We start from the raw sequence: 17,510 nt of genomic DNA, 5'->3' as shown, positions 1-17,510 counted from the left end.
GATACACCAGCTTTATATAAATACAGCTGAAAAGGAAGGTCTTGGGGGAATAGCATGTAGTTATATTTCAGGTGAAATTCAGTTACTGCGTTTTTCTGCATTATTTTCTAGATCTCGGGATTTGTTGTTCCACAAATTCTGTATATTTAGATAATGATATTATTTCAAAGAGCTCAAACTGCTGGATGCTGCTGGTTCCCAAAAAAAACTTGCTTGTGAGCATCAGCGAGTTAATTCTTCCTTTTCAGATTTCTAATTTTGAAGGTGGCCATCTCATCTTTTTTTTTTTTTAGCTTCGAATGAACTGATGCCTCCTGAATCTGATGCTGAACTTTTGTTTCCTTTATGTCGAGAAGTAAGCAGCTGGACGATGATAAGACTGGCTATGTGGCAGTAGCATAACTTCCAAATAACCCTTTTAAGGTCATACACCATTGTTGCAACAGGGATTCCTTTGTGCACAGAGAGCTGCCTCATGGCGTGGAAAGCAACGCCAGTGTTAACTTTGTTTGCTATCACGTCTTTTCTTCAAACTGGGGTCAGAATGCCAAACAGCAAGCCCCCTCCCAGCCGATCCCTTTCCAACAGCGGCTCAGTGTGGCCCTGAAGATGTCGTATTATGAGCTCTTGGGAACACAACAATGACTGTCGAAGGCCAATCATTGACCAAAGAGAACACTTGAGGAAAGTCCCTTTAAATTTATATTCAGGATCAATACTTGATGAATTTTAAGCTGAGCTGAGAGATGTAGAAGCAAAGTGAAGTTCAGACAGTGAATATTAGAGAGTTTCAGCCATTTGCATTGAGTTTATATATCGGGAGTGTAGAGTCTTTCCCCACTTATAGTAAACACAGCTTTTCTCGTGAGGTCAGACACATCTACAATACAATCTCATCTCTAGGGCCCTTTACAGATGAAACAGGAAATATTACAGTTAAAAAGGGGATGTTGACTCCCGCCTGGTCCAAAGCTTTGAGCTGAAGCAGCAAAATCACAGAAAATGAGGCAGGCTCACATATTGAGGTCAAACTGTTTGCTGAGTTTGTTCACCTGAGTAGGTGAAAGGAAGAGTAGCAAACACTTTGGAGTTAATGTCCTCGGGTACTGACCCATAAGACTGCAGCGCTGTGGTGCAGGGTTTCCAGCTGAACGGCTGTGGCTCAGACAGTGGCCCATTCCTCCACATATGCCATTCAACAGTGACCTGTCCATCATGCGCAGGCCGGTCTGCAGTTCCATGTCCTTCACAAAGGAGAGGTCAGACCAGACACCTGACCTGACAACCCTGGGGTCCGTGCAGAAAGGCCACAGGTCAGATTTGGACAGCTGGCCTTTTTTTTTTGGGGTCAAGACTTTGAGGTTTGCTTACTATAAGCACAAGCTCACCAGGACAAAATATAGACTTTGGCTTCTATCTGGCTTCTACCTGTCCCCAGGCTGCATGACGTACATGTTTACTGCAAAACAAACTATATTACTGTATTTGCGGCTGATTGCATTTTACTATGGAGTCACTTAAACTCGATATCCGGGAGGATTTCCATGACAGAACCCTTATTGATTCAGTTTCCAGAGGAATTGCAGCCTGGATCAGTTTACCTTGTTACCTTGTCACACTATGTTCTGGTCTGATCTCCATGTCCATTTCCGCTCAGACCCCCCCACCCCTCCCCTCCTCCCTCACCACCAGGCCTCCCAACAGACCTCGCTTTGTCCCTGTGGCCAATCATCCATTCCTAATCTTCAGTCCTTTACCGCGCCGGAGACGTCCTGCATGCTCTCAGACAGCAGAGCTGATGATGCATACCCTTCATCTCCCATATGAAACTCAGAAGAAACCTTGTGAGCCTCCCGACAAACGAACAAATATTAAAGCTAATTTGCACCAAGCATATCTGACAGACAGAAACAGGAGAGAGGTGGCCTTGCACAAAACCTTCAAAGTCATTATGAGAAGCCTTGAATCGTTTAATCAGTTTATTAAGAGACTAGCTAATACAAATACATGTAAACGTAGAAACACCATGACTGAAAAAGCACACCAAAGAATAAAACCATTATCCTTAAATCAGTCAACTCGAGAGTATGCTTGGTAATCATGTGTCTTAAGTTGGTTTGATGTTGAAAGTGCTTGACATCTTTAAAAAGTTATCGATAATAAAAAAAAAACAATAATACCTGCATGCACCTACCACTTACAGAATTATACAAAGTAATTTTACTTCTCATGACATCAAATCATGTGGCAAGTACTGTTTGTCAAGTGCTGTGGAGAGAGCTGTTCCTGAGGACACTCTTTAGTATTTAGGTTTAAATGTGCAAAGACAATGAATTCATGAGAACCACTAAGAAATTCAAGCCACGTAGACCGACATGTCAGAAAAACCACACAGCTACCAACGATCTGTCCCTCCCTCAGGCCTCAGGTGAAACAGCAAACAGACATTTTGAAAACGTGAGGAGCTTGAGTACAGTGTAATGATGTTTCAGGTAGAGAGATGCCATGCAAAAGAGATACCATCAACATGGAGAGCTCTCTTCACTGCATTAGCTAAAGGCACTGATATCTTGATGGAAATAACTTCATTTTGGCCACTACCAGGCCCAGAAAATACAATTGCTAGCTGTTAGCGCAGCTGTGTAAGCCCGGTAACTGATGGAAAGGGGCTCAGACACAGTTATGAATGGCGCTGGCGGCTGCGCCTGTGCGCTCTTGAAAACGTTATCGTCTCCTTTGTGCTGTAGAGCATATTAATAAAGCACCTTACAGTTACACCGTCTAAACAGACCATAAATCACTTCCCATTAAACCCACAGAGACAGCAACATGCTCGGCCCTCATCGGACTGGAGGCCACCGCTTTTTAACAGCCACAATTAACACATTAAACACTTCAATCCTGAACTGATGTGACACAATCAGCTAACATAATGATTAATTAATGGCTAGAGTAAAGTGTGGGCTAGACCTAGAAATTCAAAACAAGAGAAAGTTAATCAGGCTAATTGTCTGAAACCATCTTCATTAACATAATATTGCCACTGAGGATTAGGCAATCTGGAAAACTGGCAAATGGCGCCTTTTCTTCCCCCCCCCTCAATAAATGCTCACAAAATCATTCAGAACTTGTACTAATATTGTAACAAAGTACAAAGAAGACATAGTTAAAGGCACTCAGTGAAAATGTCATGAAGCTTGAACTTAGGCAAAGCAGATGAACATTTCTTTATTGCACCGTACGCACAGTTAAATGCTGAGCGTGATGCTGTGAATGGTGTTTGCTGGGATTTTGGCCTCCGCTTCCTCCCCACTGATCCTGAAGATGACAAAGGTGTTGGATGGGATGGTGGTAGTGGCACTCAGGGATTTACCCAGCCAGCCACGAGAACCACGCTTATACATTTTAACTGTTACCTGCAGAGTTGGACAGAGAAACAGAAACAGAAAGGATTAGAGCGTGTTAGAGAGAATTTATTCAGAAACCTCTGGTCTCCAAGAGCCTGGTAGGTGCTTTTCACAGACTTTTTCTGGGGCTGTGACCCTGACGCAGACCTTCTGACCTCTGGAACGAGTTTAACAGACACTCATGACTTTCACCTTTGACCAAACATTTACAAGCTGTTGCCTCATCAGTGGACCTGTAGACAGACAAACCGATATAACCCTACCGATACCACTTGCTGAAAGAGGGACTGTGATTAATCATAATTAAAAACAATAATAATAAAACCCAGGCAAGCTCGAGTTCCATTTTGACCCAAAGTATAGATTTACTGATTTGAAAACTAAAAAGCTGTTTGAGCACAGCGGCCCTATTTCAGTCTGACTGGTGCATTCACACTGAAATGGAACCCCTTCAAATAACACAGAAAATGTTCCAGATATGTTTTATGTCTTAATTTTTGCAGATAAATTTTGGATAATTGTTCAATAGACTGAATTTATTTATTTTTTGGTCTGCTTATTAATAAAATCAATTATAGTTTGAGCACATCTGTAATATTCAGCTTTCAAATCAGCTCTCATTTCAGTTGAAGATAATATTTTAGATATTATTTAGAAACCAATTATATGTTGAATGAAAAAAGAAACCCCCCCCCCCCCCAAAAAAAAAAAAAAAAAAAAAAAGTAAAAAGAATTTGTGTATTCTGTGTAAAAATACTGTGGGAAACGCTGATGAAAGAGTGATCCAACGACAGTCTGAAAAAAAATAAATATTAAATTAACCTTGTTCTCCCTGTGAGTTTTTTATTTTAATTCCCCTCCACATCTTGAATGGAGTCATACCTCTCTTGATTTTATGTAGGTTGTAGGGCATAATACGCTTTAACACTACATCAAAACTGCCTGTTATGTTTGAGCCTGACAATGGAAGCCTAACTAGATTTAGACATGCAGGTAACTGAACCACATCCATTTCAAAAAGAATGCCTCGCCACATCTCTTGTTTGGCTGCATTTACAGGGGATAACAGAATATTACAGTGCCTTTTCACAGTTCCATTTTCTTTCACTTTAGCATTAGGCAATTTTTCAATTATTATTTTTTTCCATGTTCTTTCATCCCCGGCTCTCCATAATGTCTGGGCCTTTTAGTTAATGGTAGCGACAGTCAGGGCCCAGTATATCGGCCCTTGTCCATTTTGCAGGTCATTGTGGAAGCCCAATAGGCCTTTTATTACGCCGACATCAAAAGGCAGATAAGCATTAGAGGTGGGGAAAATACCCTGCACTAGATATGTTCCCTTTTTCCTTTGTCTGCTATTGAAAGTGATCATTTTAATAGTGAAGAGGTTGGTGAGCTTTGGGGCTGATGGGAAGTGCGACACCCCTGACAGCCTCCGAATATGAGCAAGTCGATAACACAACACAAGCACACAACACCTGCGCACTCTTGCTGCTAACCTAATTATCTGCAACAAAGGCCACTGCGATTTCAGACACACATCTTTCCACCATTTACTTACTTATTAGTGTGCATTAAAACAGGGCGAAAGAGAGAGAAAAACTCAACAATTGTGTCTTATATTGCAGCCTTGGCCGAACGCCACATGGCTCGTATTACAATAGCATCAGACACTTCAGAGTGAGTGAGTGTCTATTAATTTGGGATGCATGAAAAATAGCTTCATGACAGCTGGTGGCAGAGAGGCATATAAACCAACACAAAGACATCAGAGAGGAATTATTCTAACTAATTATGGCCAAACGTAATAGTTGGTAATCAGCAATTAACTAATTTAGTGGAGCTAAAGTTGAGTACTCCCATCTTGGTGTTGCTGCCGGCGGCACAGAGACAATGCTGGTTTGGGCCGTACATGAGCAGAAAAGCTATTCATTTTATGTAGCAAGGGCAGCGTGAGAGGCAATAAAACATACATGCTGCCAATGCAGGTAAACATCCAAGAAGCATTTACCAGCATCAATGCTGCAAAATGAATAAATAAAGTGCTCTGCTAAGAACAGACAATGTTCAGAAATCAACATGGAAATAACCACAGCAGACAACCACGTCTTCAACCATCTGGACACCAGTTATTAAAAAATGTTGAATTTAAAATAATATTAAAATATAACATTATTGGGAATGGCAACAATTCAGTGGACAATAATTAGGCTGTTGTACGGTCGAGCAGTGCAGCTTGACTGTATAAATAAACTCTATATAAAAAAAAAAAAGAAAAAGCACCAAAACGTGTCTCCTTTGCATTAATTTTGAAATTCCGTAAAAGAAGGACGCTGCAGTCTTCGGCCTCAAATCAAAGAGAGGAGCTCTGTGTGGTCTAGACTACCTGCCCGCCAGGTGTTGTTTTATACAGACGACGTGTCAGGTGCAGGAACTGTTACTACATGTTACGCTTTCAGCCACTTGAGGCAAGTGACTGAGGGTGAAGACGATACGGCATCTTATTTACAGTAGAACAGAGCGCGAAGGATCAGCTGGCATGAAAATATGTTGTTTAAAGTGCAATCTGCATCCTGCTTTTGAGATGAAAAGAAAAAAAAAATAAATAAAAAATAAAAAAAACACAGATTGATGGACAGTGGCGAGAAGCATCGTTCTTTTGACAGTGAATTGTCCACAAGTGTACGAGAGTCATTACTATTTCAAGCACAGACAGGCCTGTGTGCGTCTGTGTGTGTGTTTAGCCCTTCATGGGGAGGATAGGACCCTTGGGGCTAAGGTTGGGTGTCACACAAAGGGCTGAGAGCTCACCTAACGGTGTCTACCCCTGTTCAGCCTCTCACGTTCGGCCATGTGAATGACATCACTCCTCACATTTCAACGACACCATCTCCGTGCTCTTATTTACCGTCTGCTAACAATCATAAATCCTGGATCACTGTTCACCTTTTACCCTCTTAAATTCAAGACAGTGGCTCATTCTCCATCTAAAGAAGGAAACCTCACAGTGAGCTGATAGCAGCCTTCACTGGTTTCCTTATCTTCTACCTCTGGGGAAATTTACTGCAGAGATACTAAACCAGTTTTGTGTAGTGATCCCAAATTACTTCCTTTAATGGAAACTCTCTAAAACTCCGTGCTCTACATACTTTGCACTGTAGATCATCTGATATATATATATATATATTTTTTTTTTTTTTTTTTTTTTTCATTAACGGCTTGACAGATGTGATGAACCTGAGTAATAATAACTGTGTAATTGGGGAGAGACGTGTCACCACTTGTGTGTATTGCCATTGTCAGATTCTTCCTCGATAAAGTCACAAGAATCCCGGCGGGGTATCAGTCAGCCTGTTACCTGGGCTGTTACCTGGAGCCATGAGTGCAGTGTTTCAGGTGAACTCTGAGTGAGTGTAACGCCACACCGGCCTCAGACGACGGGCTCTTTGTTCCGCACCATGTCTCACCAGACACAGATGGGGAGGAACACTGAGAAACACACCTCTGTCATCTCTGTCAATGAGCCAAACGCGACGCAATCAGCCCAAAAGTGTTTTGCTGTCGGTTTGGCTGAATGTTACGAGGCAATTAGACTAACACTGTGTGGTTTGGCCGACTAAATGGATATTTTTAGGAACTGCTAGGAGGCACGCGCATCACTGGATTATCACCAGTTTTAATAAATCTAATTCTTGAACTTGATTTTTTGATCCCAGACAAATGATTGCTTTAGTTCAATTTTAGTTTGGATATACTACCTCAAAAACACAACATAAAACATGTGAAACTACCTTTATTTTATCAGATGTTATGGGAGACACTGTGTTTTTCAACACTGCTCTTTAGCTCCACAGTTTCTATTAAAGTTTGTTTCCAATTTAATTTTTCTTTTCCAATTTAAGAGTCAACATCTCATTTAAAAAGCAGAATGAGAATCCAAACTTTCAACAAGTAAATCAAATATATGTTCATCATAATATTAATTTATTAGTGAACAATTTTTACTTTTTTTAACCACATTAACACGTTAAATTTGCTGAATATATAAGTGATGCATCAGAAATGCAAAAACAAAAGGTTATTTTCCAAAAGAATAGTAACAAGACACAAATTAACAGTATATAACAGTAACAGTATAATCACAGTATAATCCGTCAATTAATTTTTTTTATTAATGAACTAATTATTTGTGTAATAAAATAGTGTGCAAGGAAATAATTTTGATCTTGTCTAATTTGCACAACTAGCAATCACAGAGATTCAATACATGATGATATAGAATTGAGAACAATGAACTAGTGAATGTTCATTTTCTAATGTGATGTTAATTCACATTTTAAATAGGTTTCTGTTGACCCGCTAATTAATTCATCTACTAATTGTTTCAGTGCTGGAGGAGAGTAAATGAAACCCCAGAACAGCATCAGTCCAGTAGCTGCTTGCTCGAAGCGTCATGATAATTCCTCCTCCATGAAATACTGAAACATCATAGCTGAGCTCTACTGTGCTGCAGTTCTGGACTGTCCATTAAGATGCCAAAACTTTGCTTTGGCTACATGACCGTCTACAACTGTAACTACATTTGTCTAAAGCCATGACTGCGAAAAAAAATAAAATAAATAAAATTACTGGTTAAGTTCTGAATAGCTACAGCTCCGCTTCCCAACAAACTGCCTCAGCTAACAGGAAGCCATTAGACTCTTGGCAATAACCATTTACATCCATTCACCCAGCTTTGACTTTATTTCCATCCACATAAGTGCATTTTCTGCAAGAGGTTAAAATATGAATCCCCCTCCTTTTTCTCCTCAATGGGTCTGGTTGTCTGGCTGACTTGAGAGGGCACAATCTATGACTGATTTAATTTGCTCTTTACGAACATCTCTAACAGCATTACCCCCAGAACATACACTGACTGCCCCCATCTGACTCCATTAACTCCCAAATCAGGTTTAAAGACCATATTGATGCCGTCCGTTATTAAGGGTGATTATCAAAACAACAGACAATGGGCCAAAGTGTCTGTTAACTAGTTTATCCATAATTTCACGTAACTGTAACAGATGGCAGGGCTGTCAATTATATACTGTATCTGCTGCACACAGCGGCCACACACTGTCTGGATATGCAGCCTATTAGCCTTTACATTAAAAGAACGATAGTCTGCTCACAGGTGGTCGTAGGATACGGATCAAGCATGCCAAATAACCTATAATGGTCAATGGCAAACACAAAAATGTTCCAATTTGAGAAAACAGCAAGAACTCACCAACTGACAGCTGATGTTTTTTAGTTATCACCGAGAGGCTCACTGTGTACAAATAATAATAAAAAACATGACGATAAATAGAAGGTTGCAGATGAAACATTGTACACGTTGCCATCCGGTCCACTTCACCACCTTTATTCTCCTCAATTAATGAGAATGGCTTTTGAAACTGTAATTAAGTGTCTCTGCTCCACTGTGCCTCTTCATTATTCATGAATTCCTATTGATCACAGCGTATAACCTATACTGTGGGGATCACTGGAATATCCTGAATCCCCAAAACAAAGAGTGAGACAAAGTGAACAAATATCTTGACTGGTCACCGCAGAAAAAAGGTTGAAGTCCATATTAAATCTAACATTTGATGCTAAATTTAATGAAGTCAAAGAAGTCATTACATAGGTAATAATATAATAATATTTTGAAACAACATTAAGTATAATAATATCATTAATCTCATTAGGTATGAAACTAATGACCATTTTAATTGCCAATTCCACATTTAATTTTTGAAGCTTTGTTTCTATAAAACGTTGATGAAGAAAATTAAGAAAATTAAGGAGTGATGCTGATTTTATCAATTAGAAAACTAGCTTTAAGTAAAACGTGATCCCCACGCATGACAAACTAAAGAAGCCAAAAAATATTTTCTGAGAAAATTACTAACAATATTCATGAATTACCAAAATATACAACATAGTATACAATACTGTGCACTGAGCAGAATATTTATCACAGATATAACTATTGGCAATGTGTCTTGAACAACTACAGCTCATTCCAAATTCAAAGAAATTATTATGTAATGAATATTAATGGTTTGGAGCTTTATTTTAAACATGTATTCAAATTTACTCAAACTCAAGCTCCACCTATATTAAGTAGGAATGTGTAAAACGTGACCTCTAGCAGTTGATGTTTAACTAAATTAACAAAAGAGCACATGAAGAGCTCTCTAAAATGACTGGTATTGCAGGCTGGGTGATGAATTTGGAGGAAATATATTGAGTCATCTTCAAATTGACAGCTGCAGAAACTCTCCACGGGACTCTTCACTACGGTTTAGTGCTGGAGTGAAAAAATAGATTTTACCAAGTTTAATCACACGCTATTACAAGGCAGCTTTTATCATTGCCTTCCACTGTGTAAGTGCTGGTGTCTTCACTAGTTCATTACAGACACTTGTGAATCTGCAGCCCTCTTCTCATGTGTAATTGCATGGTTAGCTTTCCTCTGGAGCTTCCTACACACACTCCGGTGCAAATTATTTCCAATTCCAGTTTCCTTTCGAGAGTGATGCTGCAATTACAGGAATCTGAACATCCTGGTAATTTCCCCACAATTTTCATTTGTGTCAAATAAATGCTGTGCAACTAATAAATCTTTTTCTCAGTGAAATTCTTCAAAAAACTTTCCTTTTAAACTCCTAAACATCATCCTTCCTCCGAGCTTAGCCAAGGTCTTGATGAATCAGATGAGCGGTGAGCTCTGCAGGACTGACAATCGGATAAATTGCACTTCAGGTGGAAGAACTTTCTCAGTGTATGCGTGGCAACTGAAAATGTCAATCTGAGTTGTTCCTGTGTTCAAATATACAGGCAGGCATATTTTTGCATAGGTTTTTTTGCCTTGTTTGAGGATTAAACATGAGGTTTTGCCATACTTTTAAATGATTATTAAAAATGATTTATAATGAGTAGTAATTTGTACAACATGTTTTCTTTTACTGGCTTTCTCTAAATAAAGAGACCAAAAAGCCACAGTGGCTGCCAATATTATCTATTTAGGCAGCAGAATTTGCAGGCTTTGTAAATGGCCAGCTCCTGGCCTTTTGTGTGCCTCCATTCATTATCACCACAAAGCGGTTGATGTCTCCCCTCTCTGCCTTTTCTGTGCTAAGCACGGAGTGCACCAGCCTGTCCATTACAGGCCTGTGACACATGCAGCCTGGGAGATGGCCAAACAGAGAGGAATGTCAGTATGGAGCTAAATTAACAAGCTGCATCTGTGTGGAATCTGTAGCCAGTCGCAGAAACGTGATGTATGTCTTAGTAAATGTGGCCCGATTATTTGTCGGATGATGAGATGTTGACGGTCAATTTGCAGCTTTACACTTGGTGGCTTTGCTTCTACTAATCAGCTGACAGGCTAGTGTAGTCAAGTTACAGTCTGAGGAACTCGATTGTTGTCTCTCAGCTATGCAATTAGTAGATATTCTAAATGCTGACTGAATTTTTTGAAACACAGGGATGCCATTTCTGCTCCTCCTGAAAAGGCTGTATTATATAAAATGGGACAAAAGCTGCACGAAAGAGTCAAATAGTAGGAGACAACATGACATGACATGAAGATGGCATGAAGATGAACAATATAAGTTACCTACACTTTAAATTATGACATGAATAGATCTCTTTCTCTCTCACCCGACCACACACACACACACACACACACACACACACACACACACACACACACACACACACACACACACACACACACACACTCTCTCTCTCTCTCTCTCTCTCTCTCTCTGTAATTACCCCTCAATCCATACAAATTGAATGAAGCCAGAACCGTGGTCTAAGAATATAGACCATAATTAATAAATTACAGCCACTCTACTCAATCATTCTCCACTTTGGGGACATGTAGACATCCCATTCTCTCCAGAGTAATTGACTGAGCCCACAGAAAACACACCTAGAGCCTCCATAGTGGCTTTGTGGATACATCTGGTGCCACTTCTTACAACTAAACAGATGCCTGAGTGAAACTGCAGGTCATATCGCAGATCTTCCAGCCTTTGTGTTTACAAGTAACAAATCAAAAGCATGCATTATTTCTGGGCTCTGAAAATACGCCTGGGGGAGCTATCAGATTTCTTCGCCACCCCCTCAAGCTTCCCCTCACAGCTGCTACACACGAGCAAGGGTGTTTTTTTTTTTCATCTAAAGAGGAAAAGGCTGACAGAGTCATCAAGTCCAAACGAGCAAAATCTTAAAATCTTTGAGTTGATGTAGATCCAGGTCTTTTTTCAATAATGGAAACAAATAGGTGTGCATTTTAAACAACTAAGTGGGGTGAGACAGGGTATATTTTCAAAGTCACTTATTTCTCTGAAATATGGAGGCATCATGCACCTCACAGTGCCTCCATTTACAAATATTTCTTTGAAAATAATATATTTAGTTGTCGTCGTGTGTGTCCCCCTGGGCTAAAAAAAGGGCTCACTGAAGACTGCTTAATGATTGTGGGGTCATGTATCAAATGCACAGCAGCTGGAGGCAAGAAGGGAGAGTACCAACAGTCTGGGGGCTGGGATGGTGGCGGTGGGGGGCAAAGTAAAGCCTGAGTGGAGTCTGGAAGGACGGGCCAGACAGGGTGTTTGGGTGCTGACAGTCGGTGTGAATCTGTAATGGCTGCTGAGCAGGGGTCACACTCACTGGACCTTAAGAGCTCTTCCCTCTGTTTATTCAACAAATTCATTGAACAGTCTGCAAATAAGTCAGTGTCTTTAGGTAAAGAGAGTGCAAATCATATTTTGTGTCAGTCATCCAGATTCAACTCCTGCGTATACAACCTTGAGAAACTGCAATGACAAGGACGACTTCCTTCAGTGCCAATTGGAAACAAGCACATTTGTTCTGTTGTAATAAACAATGTGAATCAAAAAGATGAACAGATTCGAGAATGTTAACTAGCTCAGATAATAATTCATGGACTCTCTGAATTTGACTTTTGCACAGTAATATGCTCACATTTCTACATGAACCTAATAGTTTTCTAATTACTTTAACTTATTGCTGTCATGTGCTGTAGCTTATATCAAACCTGTGGTTCTCTCCTGAACATGAGGGGAATGGTGGACATAAAGTACTACTGCCACCTGCTGGTGTTGTGGCTTGTATTGGCCATGATACTTGATATTGTAATTTAGGGCCACTTGCAGAACTTTCAACCCTCATTTCCAGACAGAACTCGGTCCTGGAAGCTCATCGGAGCCGGTGCAGTGGACTGACCTGAGGGGCGTGTCCCAGCAGGGCCCACAGTGAATCAGCTGACAGGGTCTTGACTCTGGAAAACTCAAGTGTGTCCGTCTCCTGTCTGTTGAGAGCGATGTACTGGCAGCCCTGGTAGTCTCCTTTCAGCTGCTTGCCACAGTGTAGGCGCACCAGATCCCACGTTCCCACCCTCTTCAGGACCTCCCGCACTGACTCCATCTGCCTGTACGACAGATGACCTGCAGGCAAAAAACAAGTTGAGCCGGTACCGTTTCTGTCAGAAGCCTCATTTTCTACGGTAGGACTCACTGCACTGTGACAAGAGTCAAGTTGTATAGTTGTGGTAACAGTCTTCAAACAAGTAGATTCATTTGGAGACATTTGGTTCCTCACCAAGGGTAAAAAAGGATCTGTCAGGACAGTTGTGACAGAAGGAATTAACATTTTAAGGTGGAGATTTATATAGTTAGGCAGCACAGTGGAATAGTGGCTGGCACTGTTGGCCCACAACAAGAAAGTCGTAGGTTTGATTCCTGGGCATGTTCTCCTGTGCTTGTGCGGGTTTCCTCCCTCTGTCCAAAGACATCATGTTTGGGTTAATTAGTGACTCTAAATTGTCTGTAGGTCTGAGTGTGAGTGGTTGTTGGTCTATTTCTCTGTGTGTTGGCCCTGCGATGGACTGGCGACCTGTCCAGGGTGTACCCCCCCACCCCCTCACCCCCTCACCCAATGTGAGCCGGGATTGGCAGCAACCCCCAATACCCAGAAAAAGATAAGCAGTAGAAGATGAACGAATGAATGATTTACATAGTTAACAGAACACCGATTGGATTCCTTTAGTGTTGATCGATATCTTTTATGTACCCACTCACCAGAGAACCAGGAGGGAGTCACTGCATCTGATATCCAGGCCATGTAGCCCTCCCTGAAAGATCTGAGGAAGTCATCTATCTGGCTGTGGGAGACCAGCTCCCTCCTCTTACTCAGCTCCTCCTCCAGCTCACAGTCGGGGGAGAGGAAGATGACCCTGCTGAAGAAAAGGCTTTGGCGCACGGACACTCCACTCCTCTTCAAATGGCCACGTAAGTTACCTGCCTTGGTCTAGAGGAGAAGGCATTTGTTTATAATAACCTTTGAACTAAAATGTGTCTATGTTGTCAAACAGACGTATGTGGTCAGATTTGTAGTCTTATATTTTCTGTGATAAGTCTGATTTAAATGTTAAATTAGTTAATTAGTTTTGATGGCCATGTTAAATTAAAATTTTTGTATATTAAAAAAAGTTTAGGCAATTAAAGGTAAGGTAAATCTATGGTAAATTTAAGGTAAAGACTAACAGTCCACTTTTTAATGTGTAATTTTACATATTTTAAAAAATTACACACTGTTAAATTTGGAGCACAGTCACGGTATATCTGCTTTGTGTAAATTAATGAAGTTAATAGAGCCAATTCCAGTAGAACTATTTCAATAATGCAGCGTACGTTTGCCATCAGACTCTTCTGTCCAAATTGAGTATCATCTATAGAGATGGAAATGAATGACTCCTCACAGACCCAGGCACATAAGGTGACAGCTGTGTTTAGGCACCTGCCTGCTTCCACCTCCCTCCATCCATGAACATAATTATGGCCTTTCAAATGAAGAGCACCCACTTGGGAAGTTTAGGAAGCCCCAGTGTAGTGTTTGAAATTTACATATAAATTGTCATGGTGACTCATAATCTCTTAACATGGCTGGGGTTTGGATGGAAACAATGTACTGGACAACTGATTAGACCTTCGACTTAAATATGCCAGACAGTTTGACATTCAGTTTTTTTTATGATGCTGTTTAGCCATTTAAAGCTGTAGGCGTCTTTTTACCGTGATAGCTCTAAGGGGATCTTCTGTCTGCTCGATGCAGGTATTGGTAGAGTTTTGGTCCTCTTCTTTCACTTGCACATGCCAGTTTCGGTTTTGCGCAGACACTGTGCCTTTCCAGAGTTTCACATCAATACAGAAGATCCCATGGCCTATGAAAAAAAACAAAAAACAAAAAAGAACCAAGCATTAATCGAAGTGAAAGTTTATGGAGTAAATAATTTCCTGGATGCCTCAGTCCAAACATTACTTATACATTATACATTATAAAGAAATTTATTTTAGAAACTAGACACAAAACAACTGGATAGGAAATGACATGCAAGCCACGTTAACCAACTCAAATACATAGAATTTGATGATGTGTATGATATATTTATACAGCTCAACATGAGAACACATAACAAATATAATGTGGTGATACTACTACTGGTACTTTGCGAAAAACTTCCAAAATTATGAGTCAATATAATGACTATGGAATAATTTGCTCCTAATTTAAATGTACAGGCAGCACTGTCATGAAATATACTTTTCTTACACCAACCTGTGAGGATAACAATGTTGATGTCATCTTTGGTGGTCTGAAACTGATCAGGGATACGCAGGTTGCTGTAAACATCTTCCTTTCTCAGCCCGGTGAGTTTCCTACAGTAAAGGTAATATAAGTTTAGATGTATTGTAAAAGTTTTGTTTTTGAGCACAAACTGACCTATTTTTCTAGCCTCCCGGTGAATGTAATTCAAATAGTAACTTGTCTTTTGGCTGCTTTAGTCTCTCCCAACTTGACATCAGATTCATTAACCAGCCAATTACTGTCTGCTGTTCTGTGTTTAGACAGTGTTGAGCTTTAAATCAAAGAAAATGGCTGAATGGCACTAGTGTGTGCCACAAGCCCTTTGGGTGAACCATTCACTGTCAGTTTCATAATTACAATTAGATCCTTTATATTTATTTGTACATTTGTGCAGATTTATGTATACTCAGTACTTACCTGACATGCTGCAGAAATTCAGGCAGTGTTTGTGGGTGCATCTGGCTTTGGCCTTGGGCACTTTGTGAAGCTTTGGCGCTGACCTGAAAGTGCGTAAACAAGGTGCCAAGCTGAAGCATTCTGGTTTGTGTCTGAAAAAGAGGATTAACATCTAAATGACAAATCACTCATATTAAGAGACAACACATGCACATGCAGAACAATAACTTCTCAACATAGACAACACAGCTTTTAGATGTTAAGCTTAGTCAGTGTAGACAGCATCTGTAACCAAATCAAACATGTTTGTGTTTAAATTGAGTTACTTTCACGTTTAAAAACAGCTTTAGCATTCTGATCAAGCCTCACATGCATCCTGAAGTTAAGCTAGCTGCTGCAGTTGGGGTTAACAGCTTTGTTGACAAGACTTGAACTTGAACTTGAGGAGAAGAGAAGAAAGAACAAGGTCACACGTTGAACTCGCACAAGCATCGAAACAAAACAACACGTACTGTTGAGGTCGCTGGGAAATGGAGGAAAAACTCGAAACCCCTCCGTCTTCAACTTCGGTGTTTTTCTTACTTTTTTTCCCCCTCTAAATAACGAGCCACCGTAAGGCTGTTTCTCAATGTGCCGGCCCTCCTCCTCCTCCTCCTCCTCCTCTCCGGCTGCACTTCCAGCCTTCCTGGAAGAAGTAAACAACAGACCACGTGCATCAGCCGCAGCATCACATTACGCCTCTCCAGACGTGACGTCAGGCGCGTCACTCAGCCCGGCACGTGGACCGTAAATACCGCGGTGTGTGCGATCCCTGCTCGACTGTAACAACTACCGAAGCAAATGTGACAAATCCGTGAATTCGTAGCACATTTTAACTATTTTAACAAAAAAAAAAAAAAAAAAAATATATATATATATATATATATAGTAAATTAAATTAACTACTGTGAATTAAAGTCGGGATATTTGAAAGTAATTCAGAGCAAAAACTTCAAACTTAAAAATATACAAGTTGTTTAAATTCGATCAGCCTAAATATTCAGATTTGATATCCGGAGTTACCAAGGTGACGCAACTCGAGCTAGCATCCAGCCAATCAAGTTGCGCCCCATTGGTCACGTGAGTCTTATTACACCACGAAGGCTGTTAGCAATAGCAACGAACAAAAATGGCGACGCAGGTTTTTAGTGTTTCTCGTCTGAGCTGTTGGAAGGTAAGCTTATGTTAGCCGCTTTTGACAAGACATGTAATTTCCATTACTGCCAGGCAATTGGAGCATAGTTTTGAGAAAAAAAAAAACATTGATACTTATATATTCTTAGAAGAAAGCTATAATTTAGAGACCTACGCAGCTGGTTCAAGTTTAAGTTTTGATTGTGTTAAAAACTAAAATGTTGAAATTAATATTATGCATTACAGATGACCCTCAAGAGAATAAAAACAAACCTATCGCAGTGAAATGTTTAACCTAGATTTAGTTAATATTTACATTTTATGATTCATAGCATTTGGGAGGGCACTGCGTATACAGTGGGGTTGAAAAAGTCTGGGACCAGTTTTCTCATTCTGTTTTGCACATATTGGCTTTTTTCCATCCTGAATTCAGATAGTACACTATGGATTTCAACATTCAACAGGATTCTCACATCCTGCATAAGCCTACAGAGAGGATATTACAAAAGTGATGAAGAATATTTAATTCGGCAGTAAACACACACACTGAAAATCTCAATGTGCTGATAAACAATATGTGGATAGCACAAAATACTATGAAAGAACTTAATATCAAGAGCAGATAGCCAAATCAGCTCATATGGGCTCAATAGAAGCCAATAAACAGAGGCACTCTGTCCCTCCTGACCTTCACTTCTGGTTTAGATCAGCGCGATAAAGCAGGCGCAACCTCAATAAAACCCATACAATGGAGTTAAATAAATAGATATTAAATTAAAGCAGAGGCAATACTGGCTGAACTGTTGCAGGAATTCAAAACAAAAG

The 17,510-nt window shown here is 40.2% G+C and overlaps 1 protein-coding gene across 2 annotated transcripts; it reads right to left on the bottom strand.

Annotated features, from left to right (window-relative positions):
- Positions 1-1,987: 1,987 nt before the first annotated feature.
- LOC115060209 (uncharacterized) lies at positions 1,988-16,163 on the bottom strand. 2 transcript variants are annotated; one of them, XM_029528074.1, is made up of 7 exons: positions 16,025-16,163; positions 15,534-15,664; positions 15,087-15,187; positions 14,543-14,691; positions 13,550-13,778; positions 12,696-12,916; positions 1,988-3,416 (listed from the first exon to the last, which is right to left on the bottom strand). In XM_029528074.1, exons 2-7 carry the CDS (start codon positions 15,650-15,652, stop codon positions 3,249-3,251), a joined length of 987 nt encoding a protein of 328 aa, XP_029383934.1. In that variant the 5' UTR covers positions 15,653-15,664; positions 16,025-16,163; the 3' UTR covers positions 1,988-3,248. The 2 variants fall into 2 exon arrangements, with proteins under 2 accessions (XP_029383934.1, XP_029383935.1); XM_029528075.1 differs by having other exon boundaries at positions 15,534-15,616; positions 16,025-16,147.
- Positions 16,164-17,510: the final 1,347 nt, after the last annotated feature.

Source organism: Echeneis naucrates, chromosome 19, assembly GCF_900963305.1.
Source record: "Echeneis naucrates chromosome 19, fEcheNa1.1, whole genome shotgun sequence".
NCBI classification, from domain to species: Eukaryota; Metazoa; Chordata; class Actinopteri; order Carangiformes; family Echeneidae; genus Echeneis; species Echeneis naucrates.
The sequence above is the reverse complement of the archived record's forward strand: the minus strand, read 5'-3'. Positions and strand labels throughout refer to the sequence as shown.